The sequence below is a fragment of the Clupea harengus genome, chromosome 3 (assembly GCF_900700415.2).
Source record: "Clupea harengus chromosome 3, Ch_v2.0.2, whole genome shotgun sequence".
In the NCBI taxonomy this organism is placed as follows: domain Eukaryota; kingdom Metazoa; phylum Chordata; class Actinopteri; order Clupeiformes; family Clupeidae; genus Clupea; species Clupea harengus.
The window spans coordinates 17,904,548-17,921,632 of record NC_045154.1 but is presented as its reverse complement, the minus strand read 5'-3'; the positions used below and the strand labels follow the sequence as shown (position 1 = coordinate 17,921,632).

General features: G+C 46.4%; 1 protein-coding gene across 5 annotated transcripts; it reads left to right on the top strand.

The window, feature by feature from the left end:
- The first annotated feature begins 101 nt into the window (after positions 1–101).
- slc24a1 (solute carrier family 24 member 1) lies at positions 102–16,316 on the top strand. 5 transcript variants are annotated; one of them, XM_042704800.1, is made up of 11 exons: positions 104–482; positions 1,072–2,438; positions 4,639–4,704; positions 5,267–5,375; positions 8,902–8,952; positions 9,525–9,605; positions 11,135–11,370; positions 13,150–13,422; positions 13,789–13,878; positions 14,154–14,320; positions 14,998–16,316. In XM_042704800.1, exons 2-11 carry the CDS (start codon positions 1,248–1,250, stop codon positions 15,245–15,247), a joined length of 2,514 nt encoding a protein of 837 aa, XP_042560734.1. In that variant the 5' UTR covers positions 104–482; positions 1,072–1,247; the 3' UTR covers positions 15,248–16,316. The 5 variants fall into 5 exon arrangements, with proteins under 5 accessions (XP_042560739.1, XP_042560737.1, XP_042560734.1 ...); XM_042704802.1 differs by lacking the exon at positions 8,902–8,952 and having other exon boundaries at positions 106–482; positions 5,267–5,369; XM_042704801.1 differs by lacking the exon at positions 8,902–8,952 and having other exon boundaries at positions 106–482.
- The last annotated feature ends 769 nt before the right edge of the window (positions 16,317–17,085 follow it).

Below are 17,085 nucleotides of genomic sequence, written 5' to 3'. Positions count from 1 at the left end.
ATGCAAAACAAGGTTGATGCAAAATAATCTAAAATGACAAATTTTGCATTCTCATGTAGCCCATTTTGTTTAAGAGTTTGGCAGATTACTGCTGTGGCCAATAATACCTGAAATAAAATGTATGTCAAATCTGTTCACTTTTATGTCAAATCTGTAGCCTCTCCTTTAACCCGAATAACATCTCCAACTTGAAAACCAATCGTCAGTTTGCACAGTCGAAATAATTAGGCAGAAAATGGTTCAACGTCTAATGAGAGTGTAGTGGAGAAGGTACACATAATCCTCTTATAAGACTTCAGGTATTAGGTATAATGCTGATCCATTGTGAAGAGCTGTCCTGCGGTGCGTCCTGATTGACCTAAACCGGGCTTCTGCGCACAGCCTGCAGAGCGCTCTGCCGATGGTCTCGCCAAGCCAGCTGTGGGGGTAGCACTCTCCATCCACAACGTCGCAGGTTGTCCACAGACGTCGTGTCATCCCCGGTAAGATATCACCAGCTTCGATTCTCAATGTGACGTGTCTGTCCCAGAAGCGATATGTTTAAGTTAAGTTATCAATAACTTGTAGGCTTAGTAATGTATTTGTGTCGTCGGAGTGTCACTATTAAAAACTGAGGTGAAACAAACGACTCTGATTTGACGATAGGTAGCATAACCTATGTCTACCTTGGATAACCTTGCCGGTTTGTTCTAACCATAGGAGGTCGTTAATTCCCTCTAAAGTAATTATAGAAGTAGATGTATGCTCTATTTAAAAGTCACCACACGTAGACTACATGTCTAGACTGGTCTATGTTTTTTTTTTCAGCGTACCTCACTGTATGGCTGCGTGTGGTGCGCTAAAATCAGTTTTTTGCAGATGTGTGACAAACGGAGATGTGGCACTTATGTATCTATAGCAACACACCACTGCGTACCCTCACTGTGTGCCTCAAAACAGTCACTTGTGTTCCATAAGTAACGTTAAATCAATATGGTCATGCGGAAGGGGGGCAACGCTCGACTGTGTCACCTGTTGCTTAATCCTCGAGGTGATCATTTCAACCCTCTGTTCCCTCTGTATCCACTGCAGGCTGAAGGAAGGACGCACTGAGGATGAGATGAAACAGCCCGTGTCAGGATACCTTCCACCCCCAGCCTTTTGTGGGGGGCGTCTTTGGGGTGTCTGGCTGATATAATTCCCATATGCAATTTCTTACTCAATAGCAAATCGACACTTCCATCTGTTTGGACCCTCCACCAGGGAACATGTATCTGACTCGCAGGAAGAGACTTCACCTGAGCAGGATTATATTTTTTCTCTCTGGAATTTTGCTGTGTTGCATATACCAGCTGACCGTCCGTGCCAGGCTACCAGAGCCTTGGCTGGAGGCTCAGATTGGAGATGATCCCATGGATGGGACTGTGGAGGCGGTGGGGCAAACGCCAGAAGAGACTGCTGGAGAAGATGCCCTTAGCACCGGTACCCAGCCGGTGAACACAACCAATTCAACCGTGGTGGAGCATCCTGTGGTAACTTCTGTTGCATCTTCACCAACTGCAGCATCAACCACAACAATGACTACAGCAAATTCGCTGACCACAACAAACGCAGCAACAACAATGACAGCAACAACAACCACAACAACAACAACAACAACCACAACAACAAAAACAACAAACGCAACAACAAAGACAACTACATCTTCGACCAAACTGCCCCCAACAACCACCACAAACAGGACGGTTGTGCACTGCATTTTCGTGGATCCCAGCTCCCAGCCCAGCCCTGCTCCTACCCCTGCCGCGACCCCCACAACCCCTGTGCCCATCACCACCCTCACCACCACCACGGCAGCTGGTGACGAGATCCCCATTGCCAAGGCAGAGTACCCACATGACATCTTCTCCGTGCAGGACAGACGCAATGGCTGGGTGGCCCTCCACATCTTTGGGATGATCTACATGTTTGTAGCCCTGGCCATCGTGTGTGACGAGTTCTTCGTTCCCACACTGGGCGTGATCACGGACACGTTGCAGATTTCTGACGACGTTGCCGGGGCAACCTTCATGGCCGCCGGCGGTTCCGCCCCGGAACTCTTCACCTCCCTGATTGGCGTCTTCGTCTCCCATAGCAACGTGGGCATCGGCACCATTGTTGGCTCGGCCGTGTTCAACATCCTCTTCGTCATCGGGATGTGTGCCGTCTTCTCAAGAGAGATGCTCCACCTCACCTGGTGGCCGCTCTTCCGGGACGTCTCCTTCTACATCCTGGACCTTATCATGCTCATCGTCTTCTTCCTGGACAACACCATCATGCCCTGGGAGAGTTGCATGCTGATCGGGGGCTACACCTCTTATGTGGTGTTCATGAAGTTCAATGTGCAGATCGAGTCGGCCGTCAAGGGCCAGCTCATGAAGCACAAGAACATCGTCATCGCTGTGGAGGAACCGGAGAAGGTGTGTGTGCCTTACTTATGGCTACTGTTGCATGTACATCTACATTTAGTCATTTAGCAGATGCTTTAATCCAAAGCGCCGTACAAAGGAGAGAACAATCAAGCTACGAGCAATAGAGACCTAGTGTAACAATGAATAAATACTACTTTACATAAGAAATAAAAAAAGTGCAGGAATGTAACTACTGTAAGTGCGAGTTAAGTATTAGTTAGAGGAGATAGCATTAGAGGAAGGATAAGGAGAGGTAGAGGAAGGAAGAGGAAGGAAGAGGAAGGGAGAGGTGCTCTCTGAAGAGTCGGGTCTTTCAGAGCTTCTGACAGGTAGAAAGGTGTTGCACATGCACTGTGAGAATGAACATATGATGAGGCAGCATTTTTCACTTTAATTCACTTGTTCACTGAGAAGAAGAAAAATAACCCTAACGAGAGAGTAATGCCATCCTGGTACGTGAAATGATACAAGCACAGTTGCAGTTGTAATGGCAGTATCAGCAATGGGGACAGAATTGCAAATGCCACCAGATTCCTTTAACTGTTTATACAGCCTTCCCATTCATAGTGCAGAAAGTGCATGAAAGGCTGTCAGGTGAGCCTCGCCTGAACAAAAGCGAAGGACTCTTGATAGCAGGGTAATCTTCTGTTATGGGGTGAGCAGCTCCCTGGCATTGTTCGGTTCCTGGAACAGACAAGCGTTTAATGTGATTTTCTAATGTTTATTCATTATGGAGATAGCGGCGCGCGTGCCGCAGCCTTTGAAGAGGCCGCCTGAAAGGGAACCCTGGTGTGTGAGGGCCCCGGCCAGCACTGATGAGTTGTATAGAAATGTTTGACCGTCCTTCTGGTGCTGCTTCATTTGAGGCAGCACCAGAAACAGATGTTTGTTAATCGCTCTGTTCTTTAAAACAACAACAGCATTCATTTGTTTTTCGGACGGCTCGGAGATCCAGGGAGGCCTGCACGCAAGTACGTGCTCATCCCCTGCCTCTCGTGTTCAGCACAAATTGAGATCAGCACCTCCCTAATCTGCCACTAACACACCCACTAGCAGCCGCCTCTGGAGCGCCGATCAGGGCCAGAACAGGGCCAGAACAGAGCCAGAGCAGGGCCAGAACAGGGCCAGATCAGGGCCAGATCAGGGCCAGATTAGGGTCAGAACAGGGCCAGAACAGGGCCAGAACAGGGCCAGATCAGGGCCAAATGTATTCCAGTGATACCTGCACAGTCACCCGGGATGGAGGCCCTAGGCAATCCAAATGCTGCAGAATATCTGGTCAAATATATTGCATGTGTTCATCATTCATTCATTTAAAATCATGTGTTATTCAGTTTTGCATTGAAATTAATATATTATATTTAGTTATATATAGTATATTGAATATATTATGTATAAAGTACTCAGCAATGTAAAAATGCTAGGTAAAATGCTTAAAATTCAGACTTTCAACTTAAATGAAGATGAGATTTGGCAGGTGTCAGGGTGCATATCAATCTCATTATAGCCCTCTTCCTATAGTAAGACACGTTCCATTGAATGGATTCCATACATTATTGGGGCAAAGTTGCTCAATGACCACCACCTGAAATCTTTTTACAGCTGACAGCAGTGCACAAACAGTGAAACATATATATATAGCGTGTAAGTGCAGTTAGTGTGATTGAAGCTTATATAGGATGAAGTAAGAAGGCTTACCAGAGAGCTTTATGAAGCCAAATGCCTAGATCTAAGACCAGGTAAACCCTATGTTGAGTGGCCGATCTCTGTAATGAGGAAGGTTGTTCTAAAGTACTCCATTTGGTAATGCTGTGTAGTAGTATGTTGAGGATGATCCAGACAGTGATAGTCTAGGGTTAGATAGATCTTACAGGTTACTCTTAAATCCCATAAGAGAAAATGGATGCTTGTTTTAGGCTGTGTAGGTTTTCCAGAGATAATAATCCCATGTGAATGATAAGAATCATCAGAACAAACCCAAACAGGAAGTGCCGTTATGGAAGGTAACAGATTTGAGCAGGATGTAGCAAAATATCCCCTTCATGCCAGAGGATGTCACTAATCAGTATTTGATGGGACATGCAAATGATTCATCCACTGTAGTGTTTCTCTGAGCTTTGCACTAAAGTCTTGATCTTGACTTCAGTCTTGACGAAGGCCACCATATCTGCCAATGTTCCAATATTGTTCAAATCATTCGTGCACACAGGACACTGGCACTGCTGCTGTTGAAGACAGTCGACCTCATGATCCAGAAGACAAGAGTCGATTGAAGGTAAAAACAGAAATAAAGAATACAAAATAAAGACACTAGTTTGCCTTACTTTCACCCACCCTGCATGCTGATAATGGTCTCATTTGCTTGTTTTTGTTGTATCTATATTTGAAGATATTTCAATTGCTCAGTTCAGTGCATTGTAACAGCAAAGGTTTGAGATGTGTATTTGAGCTTACTTTAATGACAACCTCACTATTTAAGCAGCCATAATCCAATGTGCTAGACAGCAATGAAAGATTCCATATTAGTTTGGGGCGGGGTAGGGAGGTGGAGACTATAGGTGAGACTTACGAGCCCTTCTTCCTCATCTGACCGTGTGTGTGTGTGTGTGTGTGTGTGTGTTTGTGTGTGTGTGTGTGAGTGTGTGTGTGTGTGTGTGTGTGTGTGTGTGTGTGTGTGTGTGTGTATGAGAGAGTGTGTGTGTGTGTTTGTGTGTGTGTGTGTGTGTGTGTGTATGAGAGAGTGTGTGTGTGTGTGTGTGTCTGTGCGTGTGTGTGTGTGTGTGTGTGTGTGTGTGTGTGCGTGCGTGTGTGTGTGTGTGTGTGTTTCCTCCCCACAGCTGAAGCCGGCGCTCCAGCGAGGAGGAAGCTCTGCTTCACTTCACAACAGCACCATGAGGAGCACCATCTTCCAGCTGATGATCCACACTCTCGATCCGCTGGGTGAGGGTAAGAGATGACTGTGTCCCCCATGATGGTCCACACTCTAGATGGGTGAGGGTAAGAGATGACTGTGGTCCCCATGATGGTCCACACTCTAGATGGGTGAGGGTAAGAGATGACTGTGTCCCCCATGATGATGGGTGAGGGTAAGACATGACTGTGTCCCCCATGATGATCCACACTAGATGGGTGAGGGTAAGAGATGACTGTGGTCCGCCAGGAACGTAAGAGTGAATCAATGAAGGTCTGAATGAAAGTCCACTCTTACATCGTGCTTTACTCAACACCCCTACTCAAGGTCCTTTACACAATATGGGGTTTTACTCACAAACACCGCAAAGGCCTCTTACACCATCACCAATGTGTCCTGCAGACCCTTTGGACAGACAGGTTGTCCTCATACTCGTGCAGACCCTTTGGACAGACAGGTTGTCCTCATGTCCATGATTGCTGGTGTAAGATGGACAGTGTTGAGGGAGGAGATCAGTCACTTACTGGCTGCTGAGAGTCCAGGCACTTACAGTATGATGCACATCTCACTGATAACTTATCTGCTCTTTTTTTCAGTCAAAGCCATTTTCTTTATAGTGCAGATACACGCTTCACTCCTTGTCTTTTCTCCCGTGGGACTTCAGACCACAATCTTGCGTTGCTCGGCCTAGACTCCTGCCTGCCATTTCAGCTAAAGGAGCCTCTATGTGTGGACTAACAGCAGTAGTAAGAGACTAATAGACTCTATGTGTGGACTAACAGCAGTAGTAAGAGACTCAATGTGTGGACTAACAGCAGTAGTGAGAGACTCAATGTGTGGACTAACAGCAGTAGTAAGAGACTCAATGTGTGGACTAACAGCAGTAGTAAGAGACTCAATGTGTGGACTAACAGCAGTAGTGAGATCCTCAATGTGTGGACTAACAGCAGTAGTAAGAGACTAATAGACTCTATGTGTGGATTAACAGCAGTAGTAAGAGTAGAGAGGAATAGGTTTTCTCTGTCATGTCACGATCAAATTGTTAATAGTCTGCATTGGCCACAACCGATAGACAGAACAACTGGATGAGCACTATAGTGCCGATAGACAGAACATCTGGATGACTATAGTGCCGATAGACAGAACATCTGGATGGGCACTATAGTGCCGATAGACAGAACATCTGGATGAGCACTATAGTGCCGATAGACAGAACATCTGGATGGGCACTATAGTGCCGATAGACAGAACATCTGGATGAGCACTATAGTGTGTAAATTGCACCACTGTTATGGCATACAAATGACATCATACAGTTGATAAGAATGCATCCCAAAGGTGCACACTCTGGCCTACTGGTCTTGTTGGTCTGGCCTACTGCTAGTGCTGGTCTGGCCTTCTGCTAGTGTTGGTCTGGCCTACTGCTAGTGTTGGTCTGGCCTACTGCTAGTGTTGGTCTGGGCCTGCAGTCATTCCACATATCTGAAGGGTGTGTCTGTGTCTCTATCTGTGCATGTGGATACTCTGTTTTAGTTGGGGGTTTTTCTCACACACTTGTTGATGATGTAGAGGGCAGGTCATATTCGGCCATCAGAGTTACACATCATTGATGATGTAGAGGGCAGGTCATATTCGGCCATCAGAGTTACACATCATTGTCAGAGTCCAGAGGCATTTGCATTTTTTGTCAACAAAAATTCTTAGTTGCACTTTTAAATGCAAAGTAGTGATCAAGTGCCTGACACAATATAGGCACTCTGCTCGCTGAGTTCACTTTTTCACTCCCAACAAGAAGAAACATGCTTCATGTCGCCCCAAAATCCCTTTGTCCTTCTCCTGGTAAAATGGATTAGCAAAGCGTTCCAAGTGAAGGTAGCACTAAGTCCAGACATCTTGTAAGCAGATAAATGCCGTGCTCTGGCATAAGTGATTCAGTGGTGACAGAGCATTTGAAACGGTCTCCATGGTGACTGCTTGTTTGACAGATGATGCTTCCCACCTGCCTCACTGCAAAAGCAGTCATTTCAGATTTTAAACATGCACTGCAGTTTTACTATCCAGACATTACAAATCTATTTTATTTTGTGCTAACTATGTATATTTCGTGCTGGACAAAGTTCTGGTGTTGATCCACAGCCTGTCTCAGACTGTAACTGTGACTGTGTGTATATATAAGGTGCTACACCTATGAAGATAACTTTGAACATAGTCGATAGAGTTGATATGGCCATCAATGAAGAAGACTGCTAGAGAGGTATTAAGAGAAAATAATCAATGAAGAAGACTGCTATAGAGGTATGGAGAGAGAACATAATCAATGAAGAAGACTGCTAGAGAGGTATGGACAGAACATAATCAATGAAGAAGACTGCTGGAGAGAACATAATCAATGAAGAAGACTGCTAGAGAGGTATTAAGAGAACATAATCAATAAAGAATGCTAGAGAGGTATGGAGAGAGAACATAATCAATGAAGAAGACTGCTAGAGCGGTATGCAGAGAACATAATCAGCGTGGCAGTCCGTGACCTTTGCATTTCTGTGAAGCCTCAGGTGAACAGACAATGGATTAGCATACGCGTTTCCTCTGAGGGCCACAAAGCAAACAGCCATGTCATGTATCACTTCCCCTCCCCCCCGGCCCCCCGCCCCCCCCAGGCGTGTCTCAGAGGCTACCTGGGCAGTCTGAAAAGGGCACGTCTCGCCGGGGGGGCACCTGTCTGTGTGCAGCGGGCAGCGGGGGGCCTGAGGGCGGGCTGGGGTCAGTGCCCAGCGTGACAGGGCGGCCGTGTGGGGGCTCTGCTGGGCAATGACCTTATGTGACCTTCTGGAGCAGGCCGGGCGGTGCGGGGTCCAGGGGCGAGGCCTGCAGTGCTTCTGTGCGGCTCCTCATTAAGCAGCTTTTGATTGAGCTCAGGAAAGCTGGATAAGAGCCAGCCTCCACCAGCACAATCCCTTTATCTCGATAGGGCTCTCTCTCTCTCTCTCTCTCTCTCTCTCTCTCTATCTCTCACTCTCACTCTCTCTCTCTCGCTCTCTCTCTCTCTCTGTCTCTCTCACTCACTCTCACTCTCTCTCTCACACAGGCACACACGGCCTCTGTTTGTCTTTCTCTCTGTCTCTCTCTCTCGATCACTCTCTTTCAAACAGACACACACACACGCATGCACGCACGCACGCACGCACGCACACACACACACACACACACACACACACACACACACACACAGACACACACACACACACACACACACACACACAGACACACACACACACACACACACACACACACACTCACAGACACACACACACACACGCACACACACACAGACACATACACACACACACACACACACACGCACACACACACAAACAGATAATAATAACAGACATAATGCTGTTGATATATATGTGTTCTGTATCTCTGTTTGTCAGAAACTATTTTAAATGGAGAGGTAAAGGCTGTTGATATGTGTGTTCTGTATCTCTGTTTGTCAGAAACTATTTGAAAATGGAGAGGTAAAGGCTGTTGATATGTGTGTTCTGTATCTCTGTTTGTCAGAAACTATTTTAAATGGAGAGGTAAAGGCTGGCTGCTCAGTGCAGGGGAAAGGTAAGAGGAAGGATCCTGCAGGGTTGCCATCTCACAGGCTTTTGGCAATTTGGGGCTGCCTCTTTTCAAGGATACCAATGCATCCGATTCTAACGTTGTGACTGAGGCACTCTCATACCAAGAAAGCCCTGGAATCTGGCAACCCTGCTTCTTTACAGCCTAAGTTGTCAATGTTGTACCTATGGGCTGAGTTGTTGTTGATGATGTGGTGTCAGTGTTGTGTTTGTGGAGGTGGTGTCAGTGTTGTGTTTGTTGATGTGTTGTCAGTGTTCTGGTTGTTTATGTGTTGTCAGTGTCGTGTTTGTGGAGGTGGTGTCAGTGTTGTGTTTGTTGATGTGTTGTCAGTGTTCTGGTTGTTGATGTGTTGTCAGTGTCGTGGTTGTGGAAATGTACTCTCTAAGGTGACTTTGTGATTTGTAGAATTTCTCTGATGTCATTCATTATTCTTTGTAGATGAGGCCATTGGTCTGTTTCTTCGTTTGGTGCATTTGAAATAAAAAATTCATTATTTGATGTGTATTTTGTTCATTCTGTGCAGTCTGTAAACTCTCAGTGTGATTTGTTCCACACAGTGAAATTCAAAGACAAGGCTCAGATTCTGAACAAAATGGCCAAAGCAAAACTCGAGGCTAAAGCGCAGCAGAAATCTGACGGTACGTCTCCAGACCAACCCAACCCACATGTCTAATGTTCACCTCCCACGTCTAGTGTCTCCCATCCAATCCGCCCGGGCCTGGTAGTGCTTGTAGTGTCAGCGTGGTCAGATTGGTCCTGATCTGGGATCTGTGTGTGTGTGTGTGTGTGTGTGTGTGTCTGTGTGTGTGTGCTTGTAGTGTCAGCGTGGTCAGATTGGTCCTGGGCTGGGATCTGTTGCATATGCAAACTGCTGCTGCTTGAGCTGGTCCTCTAGAGCACTTAGCTGGGGGCGAGTACAGCTAGAAACAGCAGCAGCGGCAGCAGGTGTGTGTCTGTGTGTGTGTGTGTGTGTGTGTGCGTGTGTGTGTGTGTGTGTCTGTGTGTGTGTGCGTGTGTGTGTGTGTGTGTGTGCATGTGTCTGTGTGTGTGTGTCTGTGTGTGCGTGTGTGCGTGTGTGTGTGTGTGTGTGTCTGTGTGTGTGTGCGTGTGTGTGTGTGTGCGTGTGTGTGTGTGTGTGTATGTGTCTAGCTTGGGGATAGTAGAGCTAGAAACAGCAGCAGAGGCAGCACACCTGCTTCCTGTGCTTCCAGTGTTCATGGGATGAAAGGTGCTGATGCAGGGCTGGGTGCCAGACACACACACACACACACACGCACACAGACACACACACACACACACACACACACACACACACACACACACACACACACACACACTGCTCATTGTGCTTCTCATTAAGCATCTTGCAGTCTCTCCCCCATCCCTTCCTTTATTATGCGGCCGCATGAACTCCTCGGCACATCATGTTGCCATCGTGTCAGTGAGGCGCGTGCTGGCAACAGCGCTATGTCTAATTGGTGAATTTCACATGAGATGCTAAATGATGTATGATGATCTGCAGGGCAGACGTAGTTCTTGCTAAGGCTATCTCTGCCCCACCTGGGCATGCTGCCGTTCTTCGTTTGGAAGATACTCTATAGCACTTATGTGAAGATGTGCATTTTTTATCATCATCATCATTGTTTATTCAGGGAGAATTGACTGAGCACAGGGCTCTTTTGCAGCAATGCCCTGATTGAGGCTACATAATACATACAACAAAAAAATAAACAAACCATAACAAAACAAAACAGACAAAATAAATAAACAAAACACATTAAACAACTCAGAATATTATATTATATTCTACACTTATATTCAAGTGTGCACGTTTTGCATTCAGGCTCACCACGGCAACAGTAGTTTGGGGGGGGGGGGGGGGTCTGCCTCCCTCATAAAAATAAATGTAACAAAGTTTCCATATGATCACATGTCCAATGATTTGTGTGACATTTTTCATAAGAGAACAGTAGGGTTAGACAGCTTTGCACTTGTTACTTGTTTATGTTGAATATAATCAATAATATAATATAAATAATCATGCCAATCGCAGAATCCACTTCAGAAGTAGACACAGTAAACTAAAGACCAGAACGCCTCTAGTGTGTAGAATTAATTTGTGTTGTACGTTCTCTGGTCTTCATAATGTCGCCTTGTGACGTTACAGGTGCCGTGGGGGAGGGTGACCCCTCAAAAGAGCCCAGAGAGGAGAGGAAAGAAGAGGATATAGAAGAGGGTAAAGAAGGGGAAGAAGAGGAGGCAGAAATGGAGGCGGAAGAGGAGAAGGAAGAAGAGGCAGAAGAAGAGGCGGAAGAGGAGAAGAAAGAAGAGGATAAAGAAGAGGCGAAAGAAGAGTCTGCAGAGAAGGCGGAGGAGAAGCCGGAGGAGCCAGAGGAGCAGAAGGTGAGGTTCTCCAACTCAAGAGGGTTTAGACACACACAACTCCAGAGGGTTTAGACACACACAACTCAAGAGGGTTTAGACACACACAACTCAGGAGGGTTTAGACACACACAACTCGAGAGGGTTTAGACACACACAACTCCAGAGGGTTTAGACACACACAACTCAGGAGGGTTTAGACACACACAACGCAGGAGGGTTTAGACACACACAACTCAGGAGGGTTTAGACACACACAACGCAGGAGGGTTTAGACACACACAACTCAGGAGGGTTTAGACACACACAACTCATTTAGTTGCTGTGGAGACTGAACACCTCAGATGTGTCAGACTCCTACTGAAGAAGACCTCCTCTACATGCACGGGGGACTGAGTTAAGACCTCCTCTACACGCCAGAGGGACTGAGTTAAGACCTCTACATGCACGAGGGACTGAGTTAAGACCTCCTCTACACGCCAGAGGGACTGAGTTAAGACCTCTACATGCACGAGGGACTGAGTTAAGACCTCCTCTACATGCACGAGGGACTGAGTTAAGACCTCCTCTACAGGCATGAGGGACTGAGTTAAGACCTCCTCTACATGCACGAGGGACTGAATTAAGACCTCCTCTACATGCACGGGGGACTGAGTTAAGACCTCCTCTACACGCAGGAGGGACTGAGTTAAGACCTCTTCTACATGCAGGAGGGACTGAGTTAAGACCTCTTCTACATGCAGGAGGGACTGAGTTAAGACCCCCTCTACATGCACGAGGGACTGAATTAAGACCTCCTCTACATGCACGGGGGACTGAGTTAAGACCTCCTCTACACGCAGGAGGGACTGAGTTAAGACCTCTTCTACATGCAGGAGGGACTGAGTTAAGACCCCCTCTACATGCACGGGGGACTGAGTTAAGACCTCTACATGCACGAGGGACTCAGTTAAGACCTCCTCTACATGCACGGGGGACTGAGTTAAGACCTCCTCTACATGCACGGGGGACTGAGTTAAGACCTCTACATGCACGAGGGACTGAGTTAAGACCTCCTCTACATGCACGGGGGACTGAGTTAAGACCTCCTCTACATGCACGAGGGACTGAGTTAAGACCTCCTCTACATGCATGAGGGACTGAGTTAAGATCTCTACATGCACGGGGGACTGAGTTAAGACCTCCTCTACACGCATGAGGGACTGAGTTAAGACCTCTACATGCACGAGGGACTGAGTTAAGACCTCTACATGCATGAGGGACTGAGTTAAGACCTCCTCTACATGCAGGAGGGACTGAGTTGAGAATGGGCTTAGTGTAAACAATAAATACTAAACATTCTCTTAAGGCAGTTTGGAAAACAATTGCTGTGGCAACGAATTAATCCAACAACCCAGCCTCTGTCCTCTTTGGGACGCACTGAAGTTGTGTAGCATGCTAGCTGTTAGCTGGGCATCCATGTTCTGTACTTCCTCCTGTGGATGAAAAAAAACTGCTCTCCATTTCCAGTGTCTTCTATCCATGTTCAATATCACATTATCTCTCTATGACCTTACACTGTGTGACCTCTGTGCTTAACCTTTTCCTTTATCCTTGACCCTTACCCTTTGTGTATTCTCTGTCACATCTTCCTCTGGGGTCTTCATGGCTTTTTAAAATGGGGTTGGTGTTTCTGTCTGTTGTTTTTCTGTAATCTCTGCTGACCTCAGTGACTTTCCCTTGGCTTGAGCCTTCCACACATTCTCTCCCTTGTTGACCTTCCTGTTTGACCTTTCCCCTTTGACCTCTCCTGGTCTGTAGGAGGGGCAGGAGATGGCTGTTGTTGCACATGGTGGAAATGGTGGTGATGAGGATGATAGTGAGGAAGACAGCGATGATGACAGCGATGACGATGATGATGATGAGAGTGACGATGACGACAAAGAAGAGGCAGGAGAGGAGGAAGAGGAGGAGGAGAATGAGGAGCCTCTGTCGCTGGAGTGGCCAGAGACACGGCGTAAACAGGCCACATACCTCCTCCTGCTGCCCATCATCTTCCCCCTGTGGCTGACCGTCCCTGACGTCCGCAATCCAGTAAGGGCTGTGTTGATATACGCCCTATAAGAGGAACGCATTACGTATGCATATATACATGTGGATGGTTAAAATGTCTAATTTTTCTAAGTTTGTAACAGAACCTTAAATAATGTGGTTAAAATGGAAATAGGGGATACTAATAGCAAGGTAAAAGCTTAGTTTAAGAAGCAAAATAGGGTTCTGTCCCCCTAGATGATCTCAGCTCGTCCCTTATGTTGGTGAGTGGCTGTGGCGGCGGCATGGAAACACTCACAGAAAATAATAGCCTACATGCTCAGCACTCAGGTGAAGGACAATTAGCCACGCAGGAAGTGGCGTATGACCTCTGGAAGTGGCGTATGACCTCTGGGTTGTGTTTCGCAGGCTTCTAGGAGGTTCTTTGCCATCACCTTCATTGGCTCTATCACATGGATTGCTGTTTTCTCCTACCTAATGGTCTGGTGGGCTCATCAGGTAAGAGACGTTACTTTCCAGCCTATACCATTCTATACCAGCCTAGACCATTCTAGAACATTCTAGAATCTAAAACATTCTGTGGTTGTTCTTCACATACAGCTTGATGGAGCTTTCGAGTAACTTGCAAATTCTGTGTCATTCCAGAGTGTACTAGTGTGTGTGCCAGGGCTGTGCCCTTGTGTACAGTGCTGTGTGTATGAGTGTAGTGTAATGTTGTGTGTGTGTGCCTGTACTCTAGTTTGCACCACATGACAGGTGTGTTTGTCCTGCAGGTGGGTGAGACAATTGGCATCTCAGAGGAAATCATGGGTTTGACCATCCTGGCCGCGGGCACCTCCATCCCTGACCTCATCACCAGCGTGATCGTGGCACGCAAAGGCCTGGGGGACATGGCCGTGTCCAGTTCAGTGGGCAGCAACATCTTCGACATCACTGTGGGGTAAGTCAGGGGTAACTATAGTTGTGTGTTTGTGTTCTGTTGTATTCAGAACACATCTGCAGAATATGAGTTTGAGTTTAGGTATTTAACATACACATTTATCTAAAGCAGCTTGCAACATCACACTGAACCTGCAGAGCTTAGCTATCTCTAAAGATATCTCTAAAGAATATCTCTGTAATTCAGTCAAGTTCATTGTAGGACATATTTCAAATATCTATTGTGTGAATGTAGAGGAGAGAGGACTGGAGAAGTTTTACATTTTTTTTTAAAAATCTGATGCTTCAGACGAAAATGTGTCATCAGTGAGTCAGCTCACTCAAACTGTAGAGCCCTTCGCCTACACATCTGGAGAGGAGCAAGTGTCCTGGCCTTCCAGAAACCTGTCTCAGACACTTCATACACTCACTTTACACTTCTCTTGCCCCCTGTCTCATTATTTACACTTCTCTTGCCCCCTGTCTCATCATTTACACTTCTCTTGCCTTTCTCTCTCTCTCTTTCTGCACCACCCCCTTTTCTTCTTCTATTGTCCTCACTCTCCACAATGTTCATCTGTCTTTCTCTCCCTCCCATCTCTCCCTCCCTCTCTTTGCCCCTCCATCTCTCTCTCCCTCTCTTTGACCCCCCATCTCTCTCTCTCTCTCTCCCCCCTCTCTCTTTCTCTCGTTCCCCAGTCTCCCGGTTCCCTGGCTGATGTGGTCCAGCATGCACAACTTTGCCCCGGTGATGGTGAGCAGTAACGGTCTCTTCTGCGCCATCGTGCTGCTCTTCCTCATGCTCCTCTTCGTCATCATCTCCATTGCCTCCTGCAAGTGGAAGATGAACAAAGCGCTGGGCTTCACCATGTTCATGCTCTACTTCGTCTTCCTCGTGCTCAGCGTCATGCTGGAGGATCGCATCATCGTCTGCCCCGTGTCCATCTGAAGGGAGGATCGCATCATCATCTGCCCCGTGTCCATCTGAAGGGGGATGGCATCATCATCTGCCCCGTGTCCATCTGAAGCCTCTCCCTCCTCACACCCCCAGTGGCCCTCGCTGGTTCAGTCCAACTGCAGCCTCTCCCTCCTCACACCCCCAGTGGCCCTCGCTGGTTCAGTCCAACTGCGATGTCAACTTCACCTTGGCCATCCATTTCAGGTCCTCCGCCTCCACCTCTCCAACAAGACGAGCCCTGGACCGGCTGGTGCACTCAGTTCTTACTGTGTGTGTGTGTGTGTGTGTGTGTATGTGTGTATGTGTGTGTGTGTGCGCGTGCGTGTGTGTGCGTGCGTGTGTGCCTGTGTGTGTATGGTGTATTGCAGAACCGGCAATCAAGCATTTTGCAGGTGTTCATAGGCAAGTGCAAGAGTTCTCTCAAACATACCTTTAGGAAAGTAATGTTAAGGATGTATATGACTCCTCTTCCATTAGATGTACATTCCACCACCACCACCACGACCGCTTTCTTTTTCATTAGCTTGGTACGTGACTTGGCAACATTAAGTGACGCTCAATCCAAACTGATCCCATGTCAATGAAGGCAGAGCATCGTGTGCTGTCTATCGCCATCGCTCTCTCTGTTTATGGCTTCACATGTGGAGAGGGTGCAGAGGGTGTAAGAGGATTAATGGATTTAGCTAGGTGTCTTTGTGTACATGTCCCCTCCTAGAGGGGCTCTGTGTCCCGAGCGCTGCCTGAAGACTGGGCCGTGTACCGGAGAGGACTTAACGGCAGAGAGTGAAGCGCTCAGTCCAATAGTGTTCGTCCTTGTTGTTTGTGACGTGTGTCAGTGTTATGTGTATGGTGGATTCTCTCGTAGATGTGACTGACTGGAGGACCTGGAAACGTATGCAGAATTTTTTTCACTGAAGTCCTGGGGGTATTGTGTGCTAGCAACTCAACACTCTGTAAATGATGTATTTTAAACTCTACTGCAACCGAATTATTTTTGTAAAATCGACTATGTGTATTACTAGTATGCACAATATAAAAGTTCTTTGTGCTTGATGTAAAATATGTGTATTTTCATCCATTTTTCACCCTAGTTCATGTCTAGTCCTCTGTTCTTTATGGGGGAAAAAGTCGTTTCATGTGAACATGTTTCATTTCGCAGCTCAAATGAAATGTGCATAGATGTGAACTGGAGTACACCATTCTACTTCATACTAAATAGTTTCGACTGACGGCATCAGAAAACAATTATGCAAATATGTATCTTCCCATATCACATTTTTACCAGAAAACCAACCAACCAAGTCGTGTCACTAGTGCTTTATTTACAGTTATAAACATTGTTCTGAAGATCCAGTCCAGATTCCTATTCATTATGAGCATACAAATATAAATAAAAAGAATAAAACAAATATATGATATGTGTATGGGTATAAGACATTGGCCCAACACAGTTCAGTTTACAAAAACACATTTCAGTAGATATATATATATATCGCTGTGAGCTGGATACACAATAGTCAATGATTTTTATGTAGAGTTTGCTGTAAGAAAGGTTTGGCTGTTGGATCTATGCCACTGTAAACTTTACTAGTACCTTATATCTCTGCCACTGTAAACTTTACTAGTACCTTATGTGGCGATGTCAGCAAAACAGTCAAGAACATTTCATATAGAGCCAAAGGCAGTCTCAAAAGGACATTTGGGTTCTTTTTGTTTATTGTTTTTTTTTTTCTCTTTTGTTTTCTTTTCATTCTGTGATTGTATATTCAGTCAATAAACAATTGAGTTTAACAAATTGAAGCTGATCTTTGGAGTAAGAATTCACCCCT